A 21691-nucleotide genomic window follows, 5' to 3' on the forward strand; every position below is an offset into this window, starting at 1 on the left:
AAGGGAGATTGAGTTTAGCATTGATGTGTTGCCTGACACTCAACCGATCTCTATTCCTCCATACAGAATGGCCCCGGCAGAGTTGCGAGAGTTGAAGGTGCAGTTGAAGGACTTGCTGGATAAGGGCTTTATTAGGCCTAGCACTTCACCTTGGGGTGCACCAGTCCTATTCGTGCGGAAGAAAGACGGGTCGTTACGGATGTGTATCGACTATCGACAGTTGAATAAGTCTACTATAAAGAACAAGTATCCACTTCCAAGAATTGATGACCTGTTTGACCAACTCCAGGGTGCCAAGTATTTCTCCAAGATTGATTTACGTTCAGGGTATCATCAGGTAAGGGTTAGGGAGAAAGATATTCCAAAGACGGCCTTCCGGACAAGATATGGGCACTTTGAGTTCTTGGTGATGTCGTTCGGGCTAACAAATGCCCCAGCAGCTTTTATGGATCTCATGAATACTATATTCAGGCCCTATCTTGATGTGTTCGTGATTGTATTCATTGATGACATTCTAGTGTATTCTCGTTCGGAGGCGGAACATGCGGGCCACTTGCGGATAGTATTACAGACGCTTCAGGATCGTAAGTTATATGCTAAGCTCTCCAAATGTGAATTCTGGCTGAACTCAGTAGCATTCCTTGGCCATGTGATATCTGATGAGGGTATTAGTGTCGACACTCAGAAGATCGATGCAGTAAAGAATTGGCCGAGACCTACAACACCATCAGAAGTCCGCAGCTTCCTAGGGCTAGCAGGATATTATAGGCGGTTTGTAGAAGGATTTTCCTCTATATCATCACCATTGACTAAGTTAACACAAAAAGCTACCAAATTCCAGTGGTCTGACACTTGTGAACGTAGTTTTCAGGAGTTGAAGAATCGATTGACATCTGCACCAGTGCTCACTCTTCCTGAAGGAACAGAAGGTTATGTGGTATATTGTGATGCCTCAGGTATAGGTTTGGGGTGCGTATTGATGCAGCATGGGAATGTGATTGCTTATGCATCAAGACAATTGAAGAAGCATGAAAAGAATTATCCAACCCATGATTTGGAATTGGCTGCAGTAATATATGCTTTGAAGATATGGCGGCACTACTTATACGGCGTCCATGTTGACATCTACACAGATCACAAGAGTTTACAATACATCTTCAAGCAGAAAGAGTTGAATTTGAGGCAGCGTAGGTGGCTTGAATTATTGAAAGACTACGACGTCGAGATATTGTATCATCCCGGTAAAGCCAATGTTGTGGCAGACGCTCTCAGCCGTAAATCAATGGGAAGCTTAGTACATATTGAGGCAGGTAGATGGGGGTTGATTAAAGAGCTTCATCAGCTAGCCAATATGAGAATCAGATTGTTAGACTCTGATGACGGAGGTGTTACTGTACAGAATACATCAGAATCATCTTTGGTAGCCGAGGTAAAAGCACGACAATATGAAGATCCTATCTTAGTACGATTAAGAGAAAGCATTCAACAGTGTAAAAGTATGGCTTTTAGGATCGGAAAAGATGGGGCACTGAGATACCAGAGCCGATTGTGTGTGCCTAATGTGGCAGGGTTGCGAGAGAAGATTATGAATGAGATTCATCAATCCCGATATTCCATCCATCCCGGCTCGACAAAGATGTATCATGATGTCAAGGAGCAGTATTGGTGGGATAATATGAAGAAGTCTATTGCTGAATTTGTAGCCCAGTGTCCCAATTGTCAACAAGTAAAGATAGAACATCAGAAACCCGGTGGATTGCTTCAAAATATAGAGATTCCGACCTGGAAGTGGGAGGTGATTAATATGGACTTCATTATTGGATTACCTCGCTCTTATCATAAGTTTGACTCCATCTGGGTGATAATTGATCGACTTACAAAATGTGCCCATTTTCTGCCAGTGAAGACAACTTACGCGGCTGAAGATTATGCAAAGTTGTATATCAAGGAGATTGTTAGGCTTCATGGTGTGCCCATATCTATTATATCAGACCGAGGAGCTCAATTTACGGCTAACTTTTGGAGGTCTTTCCAGAAGGGTTTAGGCACACAAGTAAATCTCAGCACTGCATTTCATCCGCAGACTGACGGACAGGCTGAACGTACCATTCAGACACTGGAAGATATGCTACGAGCATGTGTTCTAGATTTTAAGGGGAATTGGGATGATCATCTTCCACTCATAGAATTCGCCTATAACAATAGCTACCATTCCAGTATTAAAATGGCCCCATACGAGGCACTATACGGGAGGAGATGTAGATCACCAGTTGGATGGTTCGAAGTCGGTGAAACAGAATTATATGGGCCAGATTTGATTCACCAAGCTATTGAGAAGGTGAAAGTGATACAGGAGCGATTGAGGACGGCACAAAGCAGGCAAAAATCTTATTCTGATGTCCGACGTCGTGATCTAGAGTTTGAGGTTGGTGATTGGGTTTTCCTGAGGATCTCACCAATGAAGGGTATTATGCATTTTGGGAAGAAAGGTAAGCTGAGTCCAAGGTATATCGGGCCGTATAAAATTCTTCGACGGATTGGACAGGTTGCTTATGAGTTAGAATTGCCATCCGAATTGGAATTTGTCCACCCGGTATTCCATGTATCTATGTTGAGAAAATGTATTGGAGACCCTTCTCGAGTCGTCCCTATCAAAGATGTACAAGTTACAGAGGACCTATCATATGAAGAAGTGCCAGTGGCGATATTAGATCGGCAAGTCCGCAAGCTGAGAACAAAAGATGTAGCTTCCGTCAAAGTATTGTGGAGGAACAAAAATATGGAAGAAATGACATGGGAAGCAGAAGAGGAGATGAAGTCTAAATACCCTTACTTATTCCAGAATGAAGATAACAAGGATGCTGGTGGAAGACAGGATACATTGGAAGAAGAAACGGCTTTATGAGGTAAGCAATAATTTGAGAATACTCCTCCTTAATACAAAATGGTGATATGTAGATAATGTAAATACGCATAATGCTTTGTGTAGCCTTGTGAAGCCATATGTTGGGCTTAATTACATGCAAGTTTTTCTAGTGACCATTTTATAGGGGAAAATTGATCGGAAATTTCCATTGGAATCCACGGTGATTTAAACTCCCCCTAAACCCTTACATTCGAGGACGAATGTTCCTAAGGGGGGGAGGGTGTTACAACCCATATCCACATGTGTTAGTTCATGCCATATATTAGTTAACATAAATCCAAAAAGGAATTATCTTTGAGATGATAAGAAGTCAATCCTATTGGTCTTAAGTGATACAAGAGTGTATAAGGGTGATTAACCAGTATTAGAAGTTAAACGAATCAAGGATGTTGTAACTCGTATTTTCAGGTAATCTAGCGGTGCTTAATACACTCAAGAGGTCATTTATTAAGGTATTTTAATCATATAATATCTGTATCATAAGTCTTGAAGTCAAACGAGTTATGAAACAAAAGTCGACAAAAGTTGTCGCAACTTAGGTTCATAATTTTACTTAAACATTAGGTCAAATGTTTCTAATCTTTTCTCATAATTTACAAGGAATTACGGGGTGATCTACCAACAAAATTAAAGATCTATGAGTCTAGTTTCCAACGCATTAAACCGTTCATCGATACAATTTCGGAGTAGAGAGATATTCGCGTTTTCGCGAGACTGCGCCAAGCACCTCTCTATGGGGCCCACTAAGTCGGTTTAAGATATTTGGACCTATATAGGATGACTCCAACCCGTTTTAAGTCATTTATTTTCACTATTTTCAGACCTTAGAACCCTAGGAACATCCTCTCAAGGTTCTCTCAAGATTCAAGACCCAAAAAAGGGCAAACAACACAAATCAAGTGTCGGGAATTCCGTGGCGCTAGTAAGTCTCTTGTTCTTCTTGTTGTTGCTCATTTTTGTGTCGTTCCAACTCGTGTGGGAGGTTGTTTTAAAGGGTATATGTTCTGTAAATACTCCCTAATGTTCTTAATATTAATCCTAGGTGATTTCAAGCCTTCTAAAGTGATTCTAGTGCCGAAAAACACTAATTGATCGCTAGTTTCATTTTTTTGTTGTTGTGGCAGCATTGGAGGGATATTTCTTGGAAATTTAAGGTCAAATTGGAGTTGTTCTTTCTGTATAAAGGTAAGTAACCTCTTACTCTATATGTATTTAAGATTATCCAAGTTGCGGCTAAGCCATTGAAGCTAGAACTTGTGAGATATATATCGAAAGGTTTGGTAGTAGTGTTATTGTTTTGTGGACTGTTTTGCGTTGTTGTTGGGCTGCGTATTTTACTACTATCTTGTGGAGTTTTGGAGGAGGAAGGGTGTGGAGAAACACCATATATATGTAGGTTTATGGGCTGATAGTTATTCGTAACATTTCCAGGTTGTTTGACACGACTACGGTGGTCGTCGTATGTATGGAGTGATTAGGCTGTGTGTGGACTATTTCGGGAGGCTCAATATGTTTATTATTGATGATGTTTGGGCTGTTTGGTGATTGTTTTGAATGGTGTGAGGTCATATATATAGGGGAGGTGCTGTCCGTTTCATCGTAAAATAGGTTGTGGTCGATACATAATAGTTATGACGCTTAAATGATAACGATAGTATCGTTTCTCTTATTGTAGACTAAGGAGTTTTGACAATTGCATAGCTTGAGATTGGGGCAGTATATACAAGGTATGTGAGGCTATCCCTTTCCTTCTTTTGCACGACTCCGATTGTACATAATGTAATGAACGAGCTTCCAAAGATACTCTACTCTTAGAAGCTAGCAGTACTTACATTGTTTTCCCTCTTATGGAACGATTGATGTTAATGTTGCTTCTCTTATTCTTATGTTATCAATGTTGTTCATACTTCCTGAATCTTATAAGGTTCATAGTGAAGACTTAGTCCTAATAACGTGTACAGAGGATACCGACCTTACGTCACTCCGAAAGGTTTAGAATGTGATTCCATGAGTCGAGCATGCATTATATATATGTATCTATTTTACTCTACCGAGCCACGCTATAGTTGGCCGGGTACGGCACCTATTGTGCAACCACTGATCAGTTGGGTTTTACCGAGCTCCACGTGGCCGGGTACGATTCTACCGAGCCTATTATGGCCGGGTACGATATGATGATGATGATGCCCACAGAGGCGAATGCTTTAAAGGTTTATGTATTTATACATATGTATCATGCATTTCATGTAAGTAGCCCTCAGAGGTACTAAGATATTACAGGTTGTATATTCTCTATCCTTGCTTACATTACTGATCGTATTTATGGTTCCTTGCCTTACATACTCAGTACTTTATTCGTACTGACGTCCTTTTATTTGTGGACGCTGCATGTCGTGCTGCAGGTCCTGATAGACAGACAGGTGCAGCTCCCCCACCACAGTAGACTGTCCAGTTCAGCGGTGATTGGCGAGATCCCTTCTCCGGACTTGCCTTGGTCTTGGTATGCAATTTTTGTTATAGACATTATGGGTATGTCGGGGCCCTGTTCCGGCTATGTTGCAACACTTATGTTCTTTTAGAGGCTCATAGACAAGTGTCGGCTCATGTATAGTTTGGTATGCCTTGTCGGCTAGTTTTTGTTGTATAGTCTTTCATAGTAGCGTGGTAGCTCATACCTTATATGTAGTTTCTTGATTGTCTGGTCATCCCCTGCTATGTATATGCATGCCATCATATTTTATTGCTGGTTGTCCATGATCTAGGTCTACCATTTATATTGATCTCGTCAGCCTTAAAAGATAATAATGAAGGTTATATGACATGTACGTTGGTGCTCGGCAAGTGTGGTCGGGTGCTAGTCATGGCCCTTCAGTTTGGGTCGTGACATAGTTAACCAACTCTATTATGTATTTGTTTGGTTGCATGCGTCATACCGACCTTTTCTTTCTTCCGATTGCAAACTTCCCCTTTTCTTTCTTTTCTTTTCCTTCCTTTCGTTCTCTCTTTGTTTTTATTCTCTCTTGATTTTTATTTTTCTCTCTTTTCTTTCTTGTTTTTCCGCTATTTTTGTCTCTCTTTTATTTGGTTACAGTCGAATCCTATGGAGATTGCCTACGTATTATGACCCCGCATGAATCAGACCAAACGTAGTTCTTGGGGATAAGTGTGAAGTAAAACATTTTGGGATTTTCAGTTTTCATATATATATATATATATATATAACGCTATTACAAATATATATATATATATATATATAATGATATTACAAAGACTGAAACTAACAGACTCGAAAGAAACTAACAGACTCGAGATACAGACTCAAAAACAAACAACCCACATACTCTGATAACAGAAATACAGACTCCAAAACAACTGGCAGACTTTAACGGAAAGAAAACACAGACTCAATAAATCACGAATACATCAATGCCTCAATTGTCCCTAGGACCCGCGAGGCATCATTCGGCCTTGTTGCGGGCCGACTCGCTAAATCCCCCTGAAGGTGGTAGAGATCTTCCATTACTCGGTGAACAAAAATTATCACAATAGCGAAGAACATAGATCTCGTCATATCCTCACAGCTACTGCACTTCATTGCGATATATTTGGTGACCCTTTTGACTCGCTCTCTTATGACACCCTTCTCTTGCAACAAACGCCCAATTTGTTTGGTTCTGGCTTCCAAAGTTCGTTCGGCTACCTGGTTCTACTCTTGGAGTTGTTTCAAGTCCCTTTCTAGCCGTGCCATTAAGGCGTAACAATGTTCTCTTTCATCCTTAAAATTTTTGGCTTGTTTAGCCATTTCACCCTTGAGGTTGCCAATTGCCTTTTCCCAACCTGTGACAAACTCGAACTCAATCCATTTCAACCCCAAATAAAGCAAAACTGCCTCAGGAATGGAAAGCCTCAGGGTTTCAAAGCAGGAGGTTCAATAGAACAGTGTTTTTTAAAAAAAAATTCAACTGTTTGTGATTTTTCTGAGCCTTTCTTCTTTTCAGCTCTTGGTTCTGCCTTGAAAGGCAAGAAATGATGCCTTTATAGGCAAGAAACAGGGCAGCCTAAAAGAATTCAGATTTGCACTTCTACCCTTTTGATATTTTCATTCTTGCTTAGCTATCCCTAAGTTAAAAAACAGATTTCCACATTAATTCCCACCCCAGCTTCTTAGGAAGCTTCCTATTTTGTTACACCAAAGATTCCCTAAGCCAATTTCCTGAACTACCCCCCACAACCTCTGAAATTACCTTGGACCAAATGGGGTCAAATGAACAAAGACCCGGACCCAAACTTGTCCAACGGGCAGGCTTCCAAATTTGGGCCTTCACTCAATGAGCTGAAACTGACCAAACCCTAAAACCCAATTCGAACAAACTTAAAGAGAAGGCATCCCAAATCGAAACTGAGACGGCCCAATTAGCAATTATCTGACTACCAAATAACACAGAACAATTAAACTTCAAACTAAATGGTTTACTAACTAAACTTAACCAAACTAACAATTTTAAAACTAACCTAACAAGACTCCGATTACTCATGCATGAATGAATAGATTCCGGAACAAGTGAAGAATGATTCGAGAAGAGGAGAAGAAACAGAAAATTTGAAAACAAACGAGGGACAGATTAAACCAAAAGAAAGAAAGAAAAAAAAATACCTGAGAAAAGTTCAAAAAATAAAGGGAAGCCTGGGTCTTCAGATCCTCGGATTTTCTGGCCAAATCTGAGGTTAATCATGTGCTCTTATGAAGAACACACGAATAAACTCAGATACGGCACAAAATTTTGCCAAAACTTGACTTGGGCTTTCTGGGGTTCATTTTTTATCTGATATTCGAGGAGCTGGGGCAACATTCGAGGGAAACGGAGTGGGGATTCGGAACGAAGGGGTCAGGGTGGTTCGGTGGTGTGATTTTGGTGGCGTTTGGAGGTGGCTCCGCCACCGGAGGCCGGGGATTAGGGGGCAGCTCAACTAGGGTTTCGGGTGTTTCTGGTGGGGTGTTGAGCAGAAGGAGATCTGAGGGAGGGGGAACAGGGTTCGGACACTTAAATACTCCCAGGGCTTCAGTTCTGAGCCGTTCGATCAAGGGGAGATCAACGGCTCAGATCAATACTTATTGAAACGACATCGTTTCGTTTGGGGGGGGGATACGGACCGGGTCAGGCGTGGGTTGGGCCGGGTATTTGGGTGATTTTCATTTGGGCTGGGACAATTAAATTGGGTTTGAGCCCAGATTTGGATTTCTTTCATTCTTTCTTTTTCCTTTTTCAATTTCACAATTCTTTTCTTTTTCCAAAATTAAAAAAAAATCCTAAATTAATTAATAATAATTTTTAAAGTAAATTATCCTACCCAATTAAATTAATCACTCATAATGGTATTTACAATAATTAATTAAATCCTAAATTTAAATAAAAATTATATAATTCAAAATTAAAAAGTAAAAATGCAAAATGAATTATTTTTTGTGATTTTCATTTTTTATAAAACAAACTAATTTGCTAATTAATCTGAAAATGTAATTAAATCCTAAATGCGGATGCAACATATATTTTTGTATTTTTCCTGAATTAAATAACATAGTGCACAAACAAATGCAAATAATTAACAAAAAATGCCACGAAATCCAACAAAATTGCAAACACTGAAAGAAATTATTTTGTTTTGAATTTGTTGGAGCAATTCATATAGGGAAAAAATCACGTGCTCACAGCTTCCCCTCTTTGCCCGGAAACACGAAGAGTTTTCGTGCAAATATAAGTGAGCGGATACGAGCGATTTTTGCCCGTTTGAATACTCCGTGGGAAGCATTTTTGAAAGATTTGACCGCACCTTGCTTCTGAGGTTGCCTACATATCCTTGGCTAAAAAGGAATCAGGTCAGTGTAGTTCAGGAATGTTTGGTAGCTGGGACTACCATGGAGCTGTGATTTCACTGTTGTTGTTACTGCTGCTACTGCTTACTGAACCCCCTTATTACACTATGACAAAATGAAAAGAATCTAGACTAGCATATGATCTATGCATTACAAAATCATATCTATATCTTCAAACTTGCTCTTATGGTTCTTGTTGCCTTGTTGACTGGTATTCTCCTGGTGGAATCCCCTTGTTGCCGCCTTGAATTGTAATCTTAAATGCTTCCCTTTCTCCAGGCGGACACCCGCTTTCTAAAACTTGAATGTATTCCCTTGTTCTCCAGGTGGGCTCCTGATTACTGAACTTGAAATGTATTCCCTTGTTCTCCAGGTGGGCTCCTGATTACTGAACTTGAAAATGTATTCCCTTGTTCTCCAGGCAGGCTCCTGACTTCTGACTTGAAATGTATTCCCTGCTCTCCAGGCGGGCTCCTGACTTCTGACTTGAAATGTATTCCCTTCTCTCCATGCGGGCTCCTGACTGCTACGCTTGAAGGTATTCCCTGCTCTCCAAGCGGGCTCCTGACTGCTGCATTTGAAAGTATTCCCTGCTTTTCAGGCGAACTCCTGATTGCTGAACTTGAAAATATATTCCCTGCTCTCCAGGAAGGCTCCTGACTGCTGCATTTGAAAGTATTCCTTGCTTTCCAGGCGGGCTCCTGATTTTAACTTGGAAGTACTCCATGCTCTCCAGGCGGGCTCCTGACTTCAAAATAAACAAAACAAAGAAAATTTTCCTACCCCAGTTTGGTGGCTGGGCATAGATGTGAGTGTAAAACTAAATCGTATTACCAAGTATTACTAAGAATTGAAAGGTAGGTCCCATTATCCAGGAGGGTCCTGAAATTCCTAGTTAAACGTCAATTAAAAATCTAAGTTATCTCTTCTAAAGTGTGACTTCTGCTAAATCTTGTTATCTAAAGAATCTTTAAACTACTCCCCATTATCCAGGAGGGTCCTGAAAAATCAAAGGTCAAATTTCATCTTAAGGATGACAACTTTCATGGCTGAATTATACTATCCTACAGTAGAACTTACGCTAAATGTTGTTATCTACTTGAAATCTTAAACTAAGTCTCATTATTCAGGAGAGTCCTGGCAACTCCTATTCTCGAACCTGCAAACTTTTAAACAAACTTATATTCCTTTGGGATACATTTATTCTAGATTATGCTATTTTTGAACTTTAAACTAGGTCCCATTTTCCATGAGGGTCCTGAAAGTTTACGGTCAAACCTATTTTGGTGCTTGCTATTTTCCCCTACGGAGAGTTTTTCCGAATCAAACAAATTTTTCTGCCCCTGTTTCAATCAAAGAAAATTTTGTCAGTTTAAAGTGGTGGTTAGCCGATGGCATTCTTGCTGAAGATCTTTTTGCTGCAATGTTTTGTTCTGACTGGCTTCTCCGAACTGGCCCTGAACCGCTTTGACTTTCTGACTGACTTTCAAACCCTATTACCATTGACGAGCCGAGTGTTCTATACCCCCGCTGTTGTTTTACCTCTGACCCCTTTATCTGAACTTTTGCATCTCCCATGACATTGTCAAACCATTTCACCGATGAAACTTCCGGTGATTCCTTGTATCCCCCTCTTACATCATGTTATCCTTAGTATGCTCCGACCACGATGTGCTTTGCAATTTTGGAAGTTGGTAGTGAGCTTCGACTTGCTTTGAACAAGACTGACATTGAAACATCTTTAGATAAATACCCAAAAGAAAATGAAATGCAATGACTTTGCGGGTTAAGGATAAGAAGAATCCAAAACCAAATAACTGCTAACAAAAGGAAAAAGAAAAAGAAACTTATCTGAGTGGAACAGTTGGTACCAATGATCATGACATGCATTTCGGATTAATCGGCCCAATCTGTCCAACCAATCAACTTTCAGTTGTCGTACTTCGTTGCCCCAGAATTTCCATGACCTGATTACTTTACCCAAACCTTGACCTTGTTCATCCTGCGGCGCCTTGAAAGGTTTTCACCAGCAGACCTCTTTCATTCGTTCATCTCTCAACTCACTTTCGCCTTACGGTGCCCGTGAGGGTTTTCACCAATAAGACTCTCTCATTTTAATTTCTCTAAACTCTCATCGCCTTACGGTGCCCATGAGGGTTTTCACCAATAAGGCTCTCTCATTTTTATTTTTCCTGCTTGAACCAAAGTGTTACCCCTAACATGAAATTACCTTTACCTGCTCGACTTGACATTTCTCAAAGACTGATCAGAAGGTCTTTCTTTGGACCGTAATGTGGGATTTTGGACAGGGTTAGAAAGAAAGGGTATAAAAGGCTCAAAACAATTCAAGTGGGTTAAAGTTACAACTTTCGGAATCAGGTTTCTCACAACAAACACAACTTCTGCCCCAGTTTCTTGCTTGGGGGCTTTTGGATTTTTTTTTTATGAGACCGAACCGTGAGGCTGCTTACGTATCCTTAAAAGGAATCAGGTCGAACGTAGTTCATGTCACAGGAATTACTTTGTTGTTGTGATTTTCTCTTTTCTTTTCCTTTCTCTTTTTGCTTTCTTTTTCTCTTTTTGTTGTTGTCTCTTTTTTCTTCTTTTTTCTTTTCATTCTTTTCTTTATCTTTTTTTTTCAAGTTTCATTTTTCTTCTCTCCCTTTCGTTCTTTTCTTTTCTCCTTTTCCTTTACTTTTCTTTCACGCTTGTGCTTCTGATCTTTGCTACTGATTCCGAAGGAGGGGTAAGAAAGGAAATAAATAAGGCTCAAAAGGGGTGACGAGGGATAAAGTGTTTTAGATACCAGAACAAAATGTCTTCGTCATTTCAATCTTCAAAATATGCCAAATACAAACAAGTACAAACAAACAAAGAAATCATACATAGTATCTTTTGACTACATCGGAATTGATAGCCATTTCCACACATTTCCCTTCTGCATCTGTCAAATATAACGCGCCATTGGACAACACTTTAGTTACGACAAATGGCCCCTACCAATTCGGGGCGAACTTTCCTTTTGCTTCAGCCTGATGAGGCAAGATACGTCTCAACACTAACTGACCCACTTCGAACTTCCGTGGACGTACCTTCTTGTTATATGATCTCGCCATTCTCTGTTGGTATAATTGGCCGTGACATACTGCTGCCAATCTCTTTTCATCAATTAGACTTAATTGCTCCAAGCGGGTTTTGACCCATTCAACGTCATCAAAATCTGCCTCAGCGACAATCCGAAGGGATGGGATTTCAATTTCTGTGGGTATTACCACCTCCGTGCCATACACCAACAAATAAGGAGTGACTCCTACCGAAGTGCGAATAGTAGTGTGATAACCCAACAATGCGAAAGGTAACTTCTCATGCCATTGTCTGGACCCTTCTACCATTTTCCGAAGTATCTTCTTTATGTTCTTATTGGCTGCCTCGACTGCTCCATTCGCTTTAGGGCAATATGGGGTGGAATTGCGATGTATAATCTTAAATTGCTGACATGTCTCTGTCATCAAATGACTGTTGAGATTGGCGCCATTGTCTGTGATGATTACCTTCAGAATCCCAAACCGACAGATGATATTTGAATGCACAAAATCGACCACTGCTTTCTTGGTCACAGATTTGAAAGTTTTCGCTTCAACCCACTTGGTGAAATAATCAATGGCTACCAGAATAAACCTGTGTCCGTTTGATGTTGCTTGCTCGATTGGCCCAATGACATCCATGCCCCAAGCAACAAAGGGTCATGGTGCCGACATTGTATGTAATTTAGATGGTGGGGAATGAATCAAATCTCCGTGCACCTGGCATTGATGACACTTGCGCACAAAACTGATGCAATCTCGCTCCATAGTGAGCCAGTAATAACCTGCTCGGAGAATTTTCTTTGCTAGAACGTACCCACTCATATACGGTCCACAAACTCCGGAGTGTACCTCAGTCATGATAACTGTGGCCTGTTTGGCATCTATGCATCTTAGCAATCCGAGATCTAGGGTTCTTTTGTATAACACCCCTCCACTGAAGAAAAATCTGCTTGCCAATCGTCGAATTGTTCTTTTCTGATCACCTGTGGCCTATACCGGATATACCCCCATCCGGAGGTATTCTTTGATATCGTGGAACCATGTCTCCCCATCAAGTTCTTCTTCTACCATATTACAGTAAACATGCTGATTACGGACCTGAATCTGAAAAGGGTCCACATAAGCCTTATCTGGATGATGTAACATTGACGCCAGAGTAGCCAAAGCATCGGCGACTTCATTATGGATCCTTGGGATATGCCTGAATTCTATCGACTGAAACCTTTGACAAAGATCATGTAAACATTGTCTGTATGGTATGAGTTTCATATCCCGTGTTTCCCATTCTCCCTGAATTTGGTGCACTAGGAGGTCCGAGTCACCCAAGACCAAGACTTACTGGACACCCATATCCACAGCTAACCTCAAACCCAGAATACATGCCTCGCACTCAGCCATATTGTTGGTATAGTAAAAACGAAGCTGAGCCGTAACAGGGTAGTGCTGCCCTGTTACAGAAATAAGTACTGCTCCTATCCCCACGCCCTTCATGTTTGCAGCCCCATCAAAGAAAAGTTTCCATCCAGGCTTCTCAGCTTGTTCCAACTCATCAATGTACATCACCTCTTCATCGGGGAAATACGTTTTCAAAGGTTCATAGTCTTCATCAACCGGGTTATCTGCCAAATGGTCCGTCAAGGCCTGTGCCTTCATTGCAGTTCGAGTCACGTAGATAATGTCAAACTCTGTGAGCAAGATCTGCCACTTTGCAAGCCTCCCTGTGGGCATAGGCTTCTGAAAGATATACTTCAATGGATCCAAGCGAGATATGAGGTAAGTAGTATACAATGACAAATAATGTTTCAGCTTCTGTGCCACCCAGGTTAGGGCGCAACATGTCCTCTCAAGCTGAGTGTACTTGACCTCGTACGACATGAATTTCTTGCTGAGATAATATATGGCCTACTCCTTCCTGCCAGTGATGTCATGTTGACCCAATACACAGCCGAATGAATTGTCCAAAACCGTCAAATATAGAATTAGCGGTCGCCCTGGTTCTGGCGGGACCAACACGGGTGGATTTGACAAATACCCCTTTATCTTATCAAACGTCTCCTGACATTCATCTGTCCACTTGACCGCAACGTTTTTCTTTAACAGTTTGAAGATCAGCTCGCAAGTTGTCGTGAGCTGAGCGATGAACCTGCTGATATAATTCAATCTCCCTAACAAACTCATCAACTCGGTCTTCCTCCTCGGAGGTGGCAATTCCTGGATGGCCTTGACTTTCGAAGGATCTAGTTCAATGCCCCGACGGCTGACTACAAACCCCAACAACTTTCCAGACGGCACCTCAAAAGCACACTTTGCAGGATTAAGCTTGAGATTATACCTGTGAAGCCTTCGGAAGAACTTCTTCAGATCCCTAACATGGTCAGACTGCTTTCTAGACTTTACAATCACATCATCCATGTACACCTTGATTTCCTGGTGTATCATATCATGGAATATTGTTGTCATTGCCCTCATGTAGATTTCCCCAGCATTCTTCAAACCAAATGGCATGACCCGATAGCAGTACGTTCCCCACGGCGTGATGAATGCCGTCTTTTCTGCATCTTCCTCATCCATTAAGATCTGATGATAACCCGCGTAACAATCCACAAAAGAACCAATCTCATATTTGGCGCAATTATCAATCAAGATATGAATGTTTGGCAATAGGAAATTATCTTTTGGACTCGCCTTGTTGAGATCCCGATAGTCAACACACACCCTGGTCTTGCTATCCTTCTTCGGTACAGGCACGACATTGGCTAACCAGGTGGGATACCGGGTGACCCGAATGACTTTGGCATCGAACTGCTTGGTGACCTCTTCCTTGATCTTTACACTCATATCCGTTTTGAACTTTCTCAGGTTCGGTTTGACAGGAGGGAATGTCGGGTCAGTGGGCAACTTGTGAACCACTAAATCAGTGCTTAGGCCCGGCATGTAGTTCGAAATTACATGATTTAATGGAAATAAAATTATCCACTTTTACCCATTTGTTTGGTGCGTCAAAAATTATGTCACGCGAATGTGTCCAAAATTAATAACGCTTTATTATTATTAAGAATGTTCGGGCCAAAGTTGCACGAACGCATACTCCGGTTTTATTTTAGAAATCATAATCATGTCACGCAAACGTGTCCACAATCGCAATGGTATATTAAACATGCCTAAAACAAACTACGAATGTACAATTATTTTCCTAAAGCTAATGTGAGATTGTTGCGAGGCCAAAAAGACTCTTAGGAGCATACGACATATGGGTGTTACAATTTTAATTCTTCTACCTCATTTTGTTTTAGCCTTCATTTAGGTTACATGCTATACGCGTCAGAAGGGAACGTGCACTTTGAGATTTTATTTGGCACGACACGTATTTGATTCCAATTTTAAAGGGAATGCAAAATTAAACCTTGAAGGCCATGAACTACATCCCTTTCCAATATGGTACGCCTCACGTATAGATTCTTGATTGGAAACTATGAGGCCTCAAACTATTACTATTATTTAAGAAGGCATGCTTCGATTATGAAGGAATCATTCTGAAATCATGTAATTTCGAACTACTGCCTGTGTGGATATCATTTCCATTGGCTTTCAAGCCTTTGGACTGAGCCCATTGCGAACGAGATCAGTAGTGGTCAATTGAAAACTGGGCTTAACTCGGTCCAGGGGCTGAACTGTACGCGCCCACTCAGAATTGGGCTATTGAGTCCAGGCCCAGGTGACACGCAGCGTGCTATATGTGTCAGTGACACAGCACTGATGGAGAGATCTGGGCTCCAGACTAAGCCCATAGATAAAAGAGATCCAAACGCCATAGCCCAATGCCAATACTCAGAATCATATGCCTTTAAGCATTTCCACACATTAAAATAACAAGAGGCAAAAAACTAAACTAATCTGAGAATTATCAAGTTTAAAATTAGATCTTATATCTATCTGTAAGCCTTTATGAATTTATACATGAGTCAAGTAAGGCTAGGTAACAAACTGAAGTACTGAGCTTACTCAAAAAGGCTAATGGACGGACAACAGAATATAACCAGATTTGCTGAGGAAAACAAACAAAGGAACTATTTTGAGGGATGCTTAAACATTGCTAGAGAAAAAACGTCTCCAAAGTTTGACGAACTTCAGCTAAATCAGGCCAAACGAGAGTCCACACATCATTCAAAAGAAAACAACATATTCAGGCCTTGTAATGAAGTACCAGACTAAAACATGAACGAAATATACAGGTTCCTTTGTTTGAATGATCTGTATATTTCGTCACAGGAATGAAAAATCACGTGCTCACAATACTTGAAATGATGTCTAAATTATTGTAATGTGAATGAGCTAATTATGATAATTCCTTTGAGTTACTTATAGTTATTGTCATCATTATATCTGTGTTCCTTAATATTAGTTTTCGACTGTCTTCTTTTGAGTTGGTCACTGCTTTTAACCCAAGGTTAATTCTGTTATTTATTGAGTACATGAGGTCATACTCATACTACACATTACACTTTGTATACAGATCCAGTTACATCTGCACGTGGTGATTGCTAAAGCCGTATTGGTACTTGTATTTGGAAACTTCGAGGTAGCTGTTATGACGTTCGCAGACCTTGACTCTCTTTCCTTTATTTCCCTTATTACGGTTCTATTATCCAGACCATTGTACTAAGGATTTGGCTTGTATTTTGATACTCAGTAGTGCTCATGTACTCGTTGACACCAGATTTTGAGGATAGTTGTAGCAGTATTATTATTGTTTTTATTAGATAATTATAATAATTCCGCTGTTAAGTTTATTAAACCATATTTATTCAAATGCTTAGTTATTATGTGACTGTTGGCTTACTTAGCAAGTAGTGTTAGGCAATGTTGCAACTTCGGTGGGAGTTGGGTCGTGACAATACTATTGCAAAGTTGTTTACTGATGAAGTATACTACAATAAACTGTATAATATAGTTGTATACTTAGCGGTATACTATTGGGTGACTACGTTTCTTCTTTAATTTTTAGCTGAAATATCCAATCTCAATCACCTCAAATCATCTCTAAATGCGACTAAATTTCAGTATGAACTTCCCCTAGGTACTAGAAGAAATATTTTATAATAGCTACTTCAAATAAAATAATAAAACTTCAAGTTAAAAATTTAGATTAAAGAGCTTCAAGCTCAACAATGGTGGGTCTTCAACGATTCAATCTCAAGCACCTCAAATCAGCTCCAAAATGAGATCATTATAATATGAAAAAGATGTAGAATTGCTAAGAAAGTTGTAATCTAAAAGTTATGTACAAATTTTTATAGAAAGATTAAAAGCTGTGGGAAATACGTATGAAATGCTTGGGTTAAGTGAATTGAATAATACATGAGAAGAGAAAAGTTGTTATGTGGTTTTCAAATTTGTTGTTAAAAAGGGAAGGCAATATTTGGAATTGCAATGTACATATTAGTTCAGATAAATTAAATAGGGAAAAAGAGGGTAGGCTGAGTAATGTATTTGGGCCAGATGAGCAAATATTGGAGGGAGAAGTGCACAGTTAGCCACTAATTAGAGATTTCTTTACTCTTTAGCCACTATTTAAAATGTATTACTCTTTAGCTGTTAACCTTGAAAATTGTAATTATTACTAGATTTGATTTTGTGGTTCTAAAAATACGTGATTTATTTTTATGCTAGTTGTTAGGCAATAGATACTAAGTGTGAGACTAGGAAATATGATAAGAGCTTGAAGGCAGTGTATCGAGCAAACTGAGTGGCTGGGATTCGGGGCCTCGAGCTGGCCTATACGGGGCCTCGAGGTCGAGCTAAGCACTAGGCTATAACCGGCCGATGAAGGTCTAACAATACTAAGAGCTTTGATCTGAGCTCTTTATGGTCAATAATGAGTAATAAATGAAGAACAATTAATGAAATACAACAAATGTAAGTAATAGAATCAAAGAAGAATGTGTTTATGTTAGAGAGCAGAGAATGTTCTTGTATTGAATGTTGTGTGTTATTGTGTTACAAAATGACAAGGGTCCCCTTTATATATGAGGGGGAATCCCAACATAGTACAGACACATTTATTACAAGGGTTTGAGGCTGGTACAACCATTTAATGCCACAGTATGGGCTTGGACTAGCCTAATAAACTTGGTCAGCTTTAATCACGTGCCTTGGGAACTTCCCATGTGTCCATCATAGCCATTGATTTGCACAGCCTCGAGGTCGATCATTGAGACCCTAGGGGTCGAACCCCGGGCTGAGCCTCGAGCCTTATGGGGCGGCCTTTACGAAGTGCCATAATGATTATAAAATCGGACTCTCTGATTTTCACTGTATACAGATAGTCCCCACGATTCTTAGAATGAAAACGACAAGAAATGGTCTTGAATTCTTGCCTCTTAGATACTACCATCATGACATCAGTCCATCAGAGCATTAAATGTCATGACTCAAAGGCTGCGCAGGAGTCGCTGTCAACACGACTATCGAGAAGTCCACGAATCGCTATTGGTTCGACCTTTCCGCTTCCCAAATGCTGCCCATATGGCTTCTATAAATACCTCAATCGTTTTTTTATTCACACTTTTACAACATCTTCAAATTTCTAAAGCTAAGTTCACCATATTTTACATTCTTCTCCCTTCTGCGCTTGCCTTCATATTTTCTTTCTTAGAAACCTTTTTTTATAGTCATGGCTAGGACCCTAGAACGGTACCTCAGAAAGAGGGTGCTGCTTCTTCGTCTCGCCCATCCAGGGGTAAACCAGAAGTACCCCCAAATATCGAGCAATGTGCTCCTACCCAATTCGATATTGTATCTGATTTTTCTATCGAAAATCCACCTTCTACACCAGGCCAATTTGAGCATGTGTCTCGATACATCAGCGTGGTGACCAATACGAATAGAGTGAAGGAAGACTGCCAATGGGAGGAGGCAGTGTTAGTAGAGATCCCCAATTCTGAAGAAAGCATAGTAGACCACAAAGTTGGATTTCTCGGCGTGTATACATACCCATTTACCCTAGGTCCCGTAGATTCTTCGGATCCTTCTTCCCCGTCGATAGATCCGGTGATTCTCGACTTCTGTCATAAGTACCGAATGACACTCGATCAGATCTATCCTTCTTTCTGGAGGATCGTTTATATGCTCTGATACTTTTCCAACCAGGTCAAGGGTATGACCTTCACCCTTAATCACTTGGTCAGATTATACAGCCCTCGTCTCTTCCGGGGTTTGATCAAGCTTCACCCTCGATCTGCGAGGCCATTCTTTTCAAGCATCGACGAGGACAAGGATCAGGGGTGGATGAGCTGGTTTGTCCGAATGAGGACCTCAGACATCATCCCGGCTAATAGGATGTCATTCCCGAAGGAATGGAATATGAACCGTAAGTGCCCCTACCTCGAGCATATTTTATTTCCTTTTCATCCCCTTCTGAAAAGTGATCTTCTTTTCATTATGCAGCCACCACTTGGTATCCCGGCGCGGTTCAAAACCTATCTGGATGGATCAGATAGTTGGACTCCATTTTCCCTTATATCGAGCATTCCTGGCATGACTTAGCCAAAACGCGGTGGTAGGCCAAGAACCACAATATGCTTATTACTACTATCTTTACCATGTTTCCTTATGAATATCTTTTGTGGTGGTAAGTTTGATACCTCATGCTTATGTAGGCCTCGGGGATGAAGTGTCGATGAGATCATCTCCTGATGGTGAGGAAGGGACCTCGAAACCCAATAAGGGCAAGAAGAGGAAGAAGGAGGCGTTGGCCGAGTCTTCCAAATTAGAGAAACCTAAAGCTCGCAGGTGTCACACCTCCTTTTTCTGCGCCCGAGGGGGTGCAATGGGAGTTTTTTCCAATTAAAGGACAATCGAAATGGGATTGGTTTAATTATTTCAGAGTCGCCACTTGGGAGATTTAGGGTGTCCCAAGTCACCAATTTTAATCCCGAATCGAGGAAAATAATGACTCTATATTATAGTCTGCGTACCAGAAATCCGGATAAGGAATTCTGTTAACCCGGGAGAAGGTGTTAGGCATTCCCGAGTTCCGTGGTTCTAGCACGGTCGCTCAACTGTTATATTCGGCTTATTTATCTGATTTTTAATACAATTATGAACCATGTGCAAATTTTATCTTTTAACCGCTTTATTAATTATTATTATTAGGAATGTGAACGTCGCTTAAAACATGTCTTTGGACTGCGTCACATGAAATGCACCCACAATCCGGAACATATCTTATTTGACGTTTTGGGATTTGGATTTGGGTCGCATGAAATGCACACCCCAAGTTTTAAGAAAGTAAATTATTAAACACGCGCCTAAAGAGACTATCGCGTTATTATTTTGGGAAGGCCACGAAATTCACTAAGCGGCCCTCCTGAATTCTAAGTAATTTAAAATAAGTATTTACTGAGGGCCCCGCAATTTGTATTTTTATTCGGCGAGGCTCATCTCGTTCTTATTTTTTTTTAGAATTTGCAACATCATGGAAATGCATCTCGGGCCACGCCACAATCAATGCGCCCGTGACTAGAGACATATTTCGACTCCGTTGAGATTTGGATTTGGGTCACATAAATGTGCACCCGAGTTTAGGGAGATAAAATTATTAAAGGCGCGCCTAGAGCAACTAGCGCATTATTATTTTGGGTAAGGCCGTGAAATTTGCTAACGGCCCGTCCCGGAATCTAAGTATTTAATATATACATTTAGAGGGCCCCGCAGCTTGTATTTTGTTTTTCGGCGAGGCTCGTCTCATCTTATTTTTTTTTATTATTATTTTTTATTATTATTTTTTTATTATTATTTATTTATTTTTAAAGGATGCCATTTCTACGCCTTTAACAATACTAACCTTACGACTTCTTTACAACTAAAATCTCATAACTTGTCAAAAAAAAATTAATAAAATGAGTTTAGCGAACGAGTGTTTCGGGAGTAGTAACAACGAGTACTAATGCCAATTTTATCCGAATGAACTAAGCAAAGGGCCACGAACAAACCAACATCCAACTTATGTCGTAGAACAATTAACCCAACTTAATTACATGACATCAAATAAACAGGAATCACATAACGCAAAATGAGCAAAAATGCATACGATGAACACATAAGCAGAAAATTATCATATCAATTGATATATTGCAACTTCGAACATTGAACGTAAAATTTCTTTAATAATACATCGAGGCTTACTAACCTGAATAAACAGAAACGCATAGAGCCATGGACCGAACCTCAACATCGACTACAACGGACGGACTCGACGCGCCAGACCTCGACGAACACAGACGACCTCAACGGACCGCACGACAACAGTGAAAGAACAACGATAACATCAGCTGAAGCAGTGGTGGTCGCGTTTGGACAGTATAGCTGAAGCAGTGGTGTTTGGACGGTGTTCAGTGGTCGTTTGTTCCACTGCTGGGCGTGAGGAAACGACAGGGAAACTGGATGTTGCTGTTGGTCGCGGCGCTGGGGAAGGTGACACAGCAGCAGCAGCAGCAACAGCTGCTGCTCGACTGGGTGATGGTTGTTTGACGATGGTTTAGGGTGGTCGGAGGTTTTGGTGGACTGGTTTTTTATCGACTGCTCCTTGGGACGTGGGGTTTGGGTGTTTGTTGACGATGTAGGCGAGACGGAGAGGGTCAGCTGGCCGGGACGGAGTGGTCGTTTGGTGAGGGAGGAGACGGGGTTGTTGATGGTGGTTTCGGGCAGTGGGGGAGTTAGTCGCGACGACGACGGAGGGAGCTAGTTGGTTTCGGACGTAGGTGGTGGGTGTTTGGTGATGGTTTTGTGGTGGTCGTGAGGTCGTTA

The 21691-nt window shown here is 40.8% G+C and overlaps 1 protein-coding gene across 1 annotated transcript; it reads left to right on the plus strand.

Annotated features, from left to right (window-relative positions):
• The first annotated feature begins 1498 nt into the window (after positions 1 to 1498).
• Positions 1499 to 21426, plus strand: LOC138882939 (uncharacterized). The gene is made up of 6 exons (XM_070163586.1): positions 1499 to 1734; positions 2086 to 2517; positions 2617 to 2833; positions 19331 to 19418; positions 19543 to 19675; positions 21246 to 21426. Exons 1-6 carry the CDS (start codon positions 1499 to 1501, stop codon positions 21424 to 21426), a joined length of 1287 nt encoding a protein of 428 aa, XP_070019687.1.
• The last annotated feature ends 265 nt before the right edge of the window (positions 21427 to 21691 follow it).

The sequence above is a fragment of the Nicotiana sylvestris genome, chromosome 12, assembly GCF_000393655.2.
Source record: "Nicotiana sylvestris chromosome 12, ASM39365v2, whole genome shotgun sequence".
Taxonomy (NCBI): Eukaryota; Viridiplantae; Streptophyta; class Magnoliopsida; order Solanales; family Solanaceae; genus Nicotiana; species Nicotiana sylvestris.

What these genes read in the sequence shown, in the direction of transcription:
- LOC138882939 (XM_070163586.1), top strand. Translation starts at nt 1,499, where the DNA reads ATGGCTTTTAGGATCGGAAAAGATGGGGCACTGAGATACCAGAGCCGA. An exon ending in TGAAGTCTAAATACCCTTAC is followed by an intron (nt 2,834 to 19,330) that starts TTATTCCAGAAT and finishes TTCATTATGCAG; the next exon opens with CCACCACTTGGTATCCCGGC. An exon ending in GAGAAACCTAAAGCTCGCAG is followed by an intron (nt 19,676 to 21,245) that starts GTGTCACACCTC and finishes GCGTTTGGACAG; the next exon opens with TATAGCTGAAGCAGTGGTGT.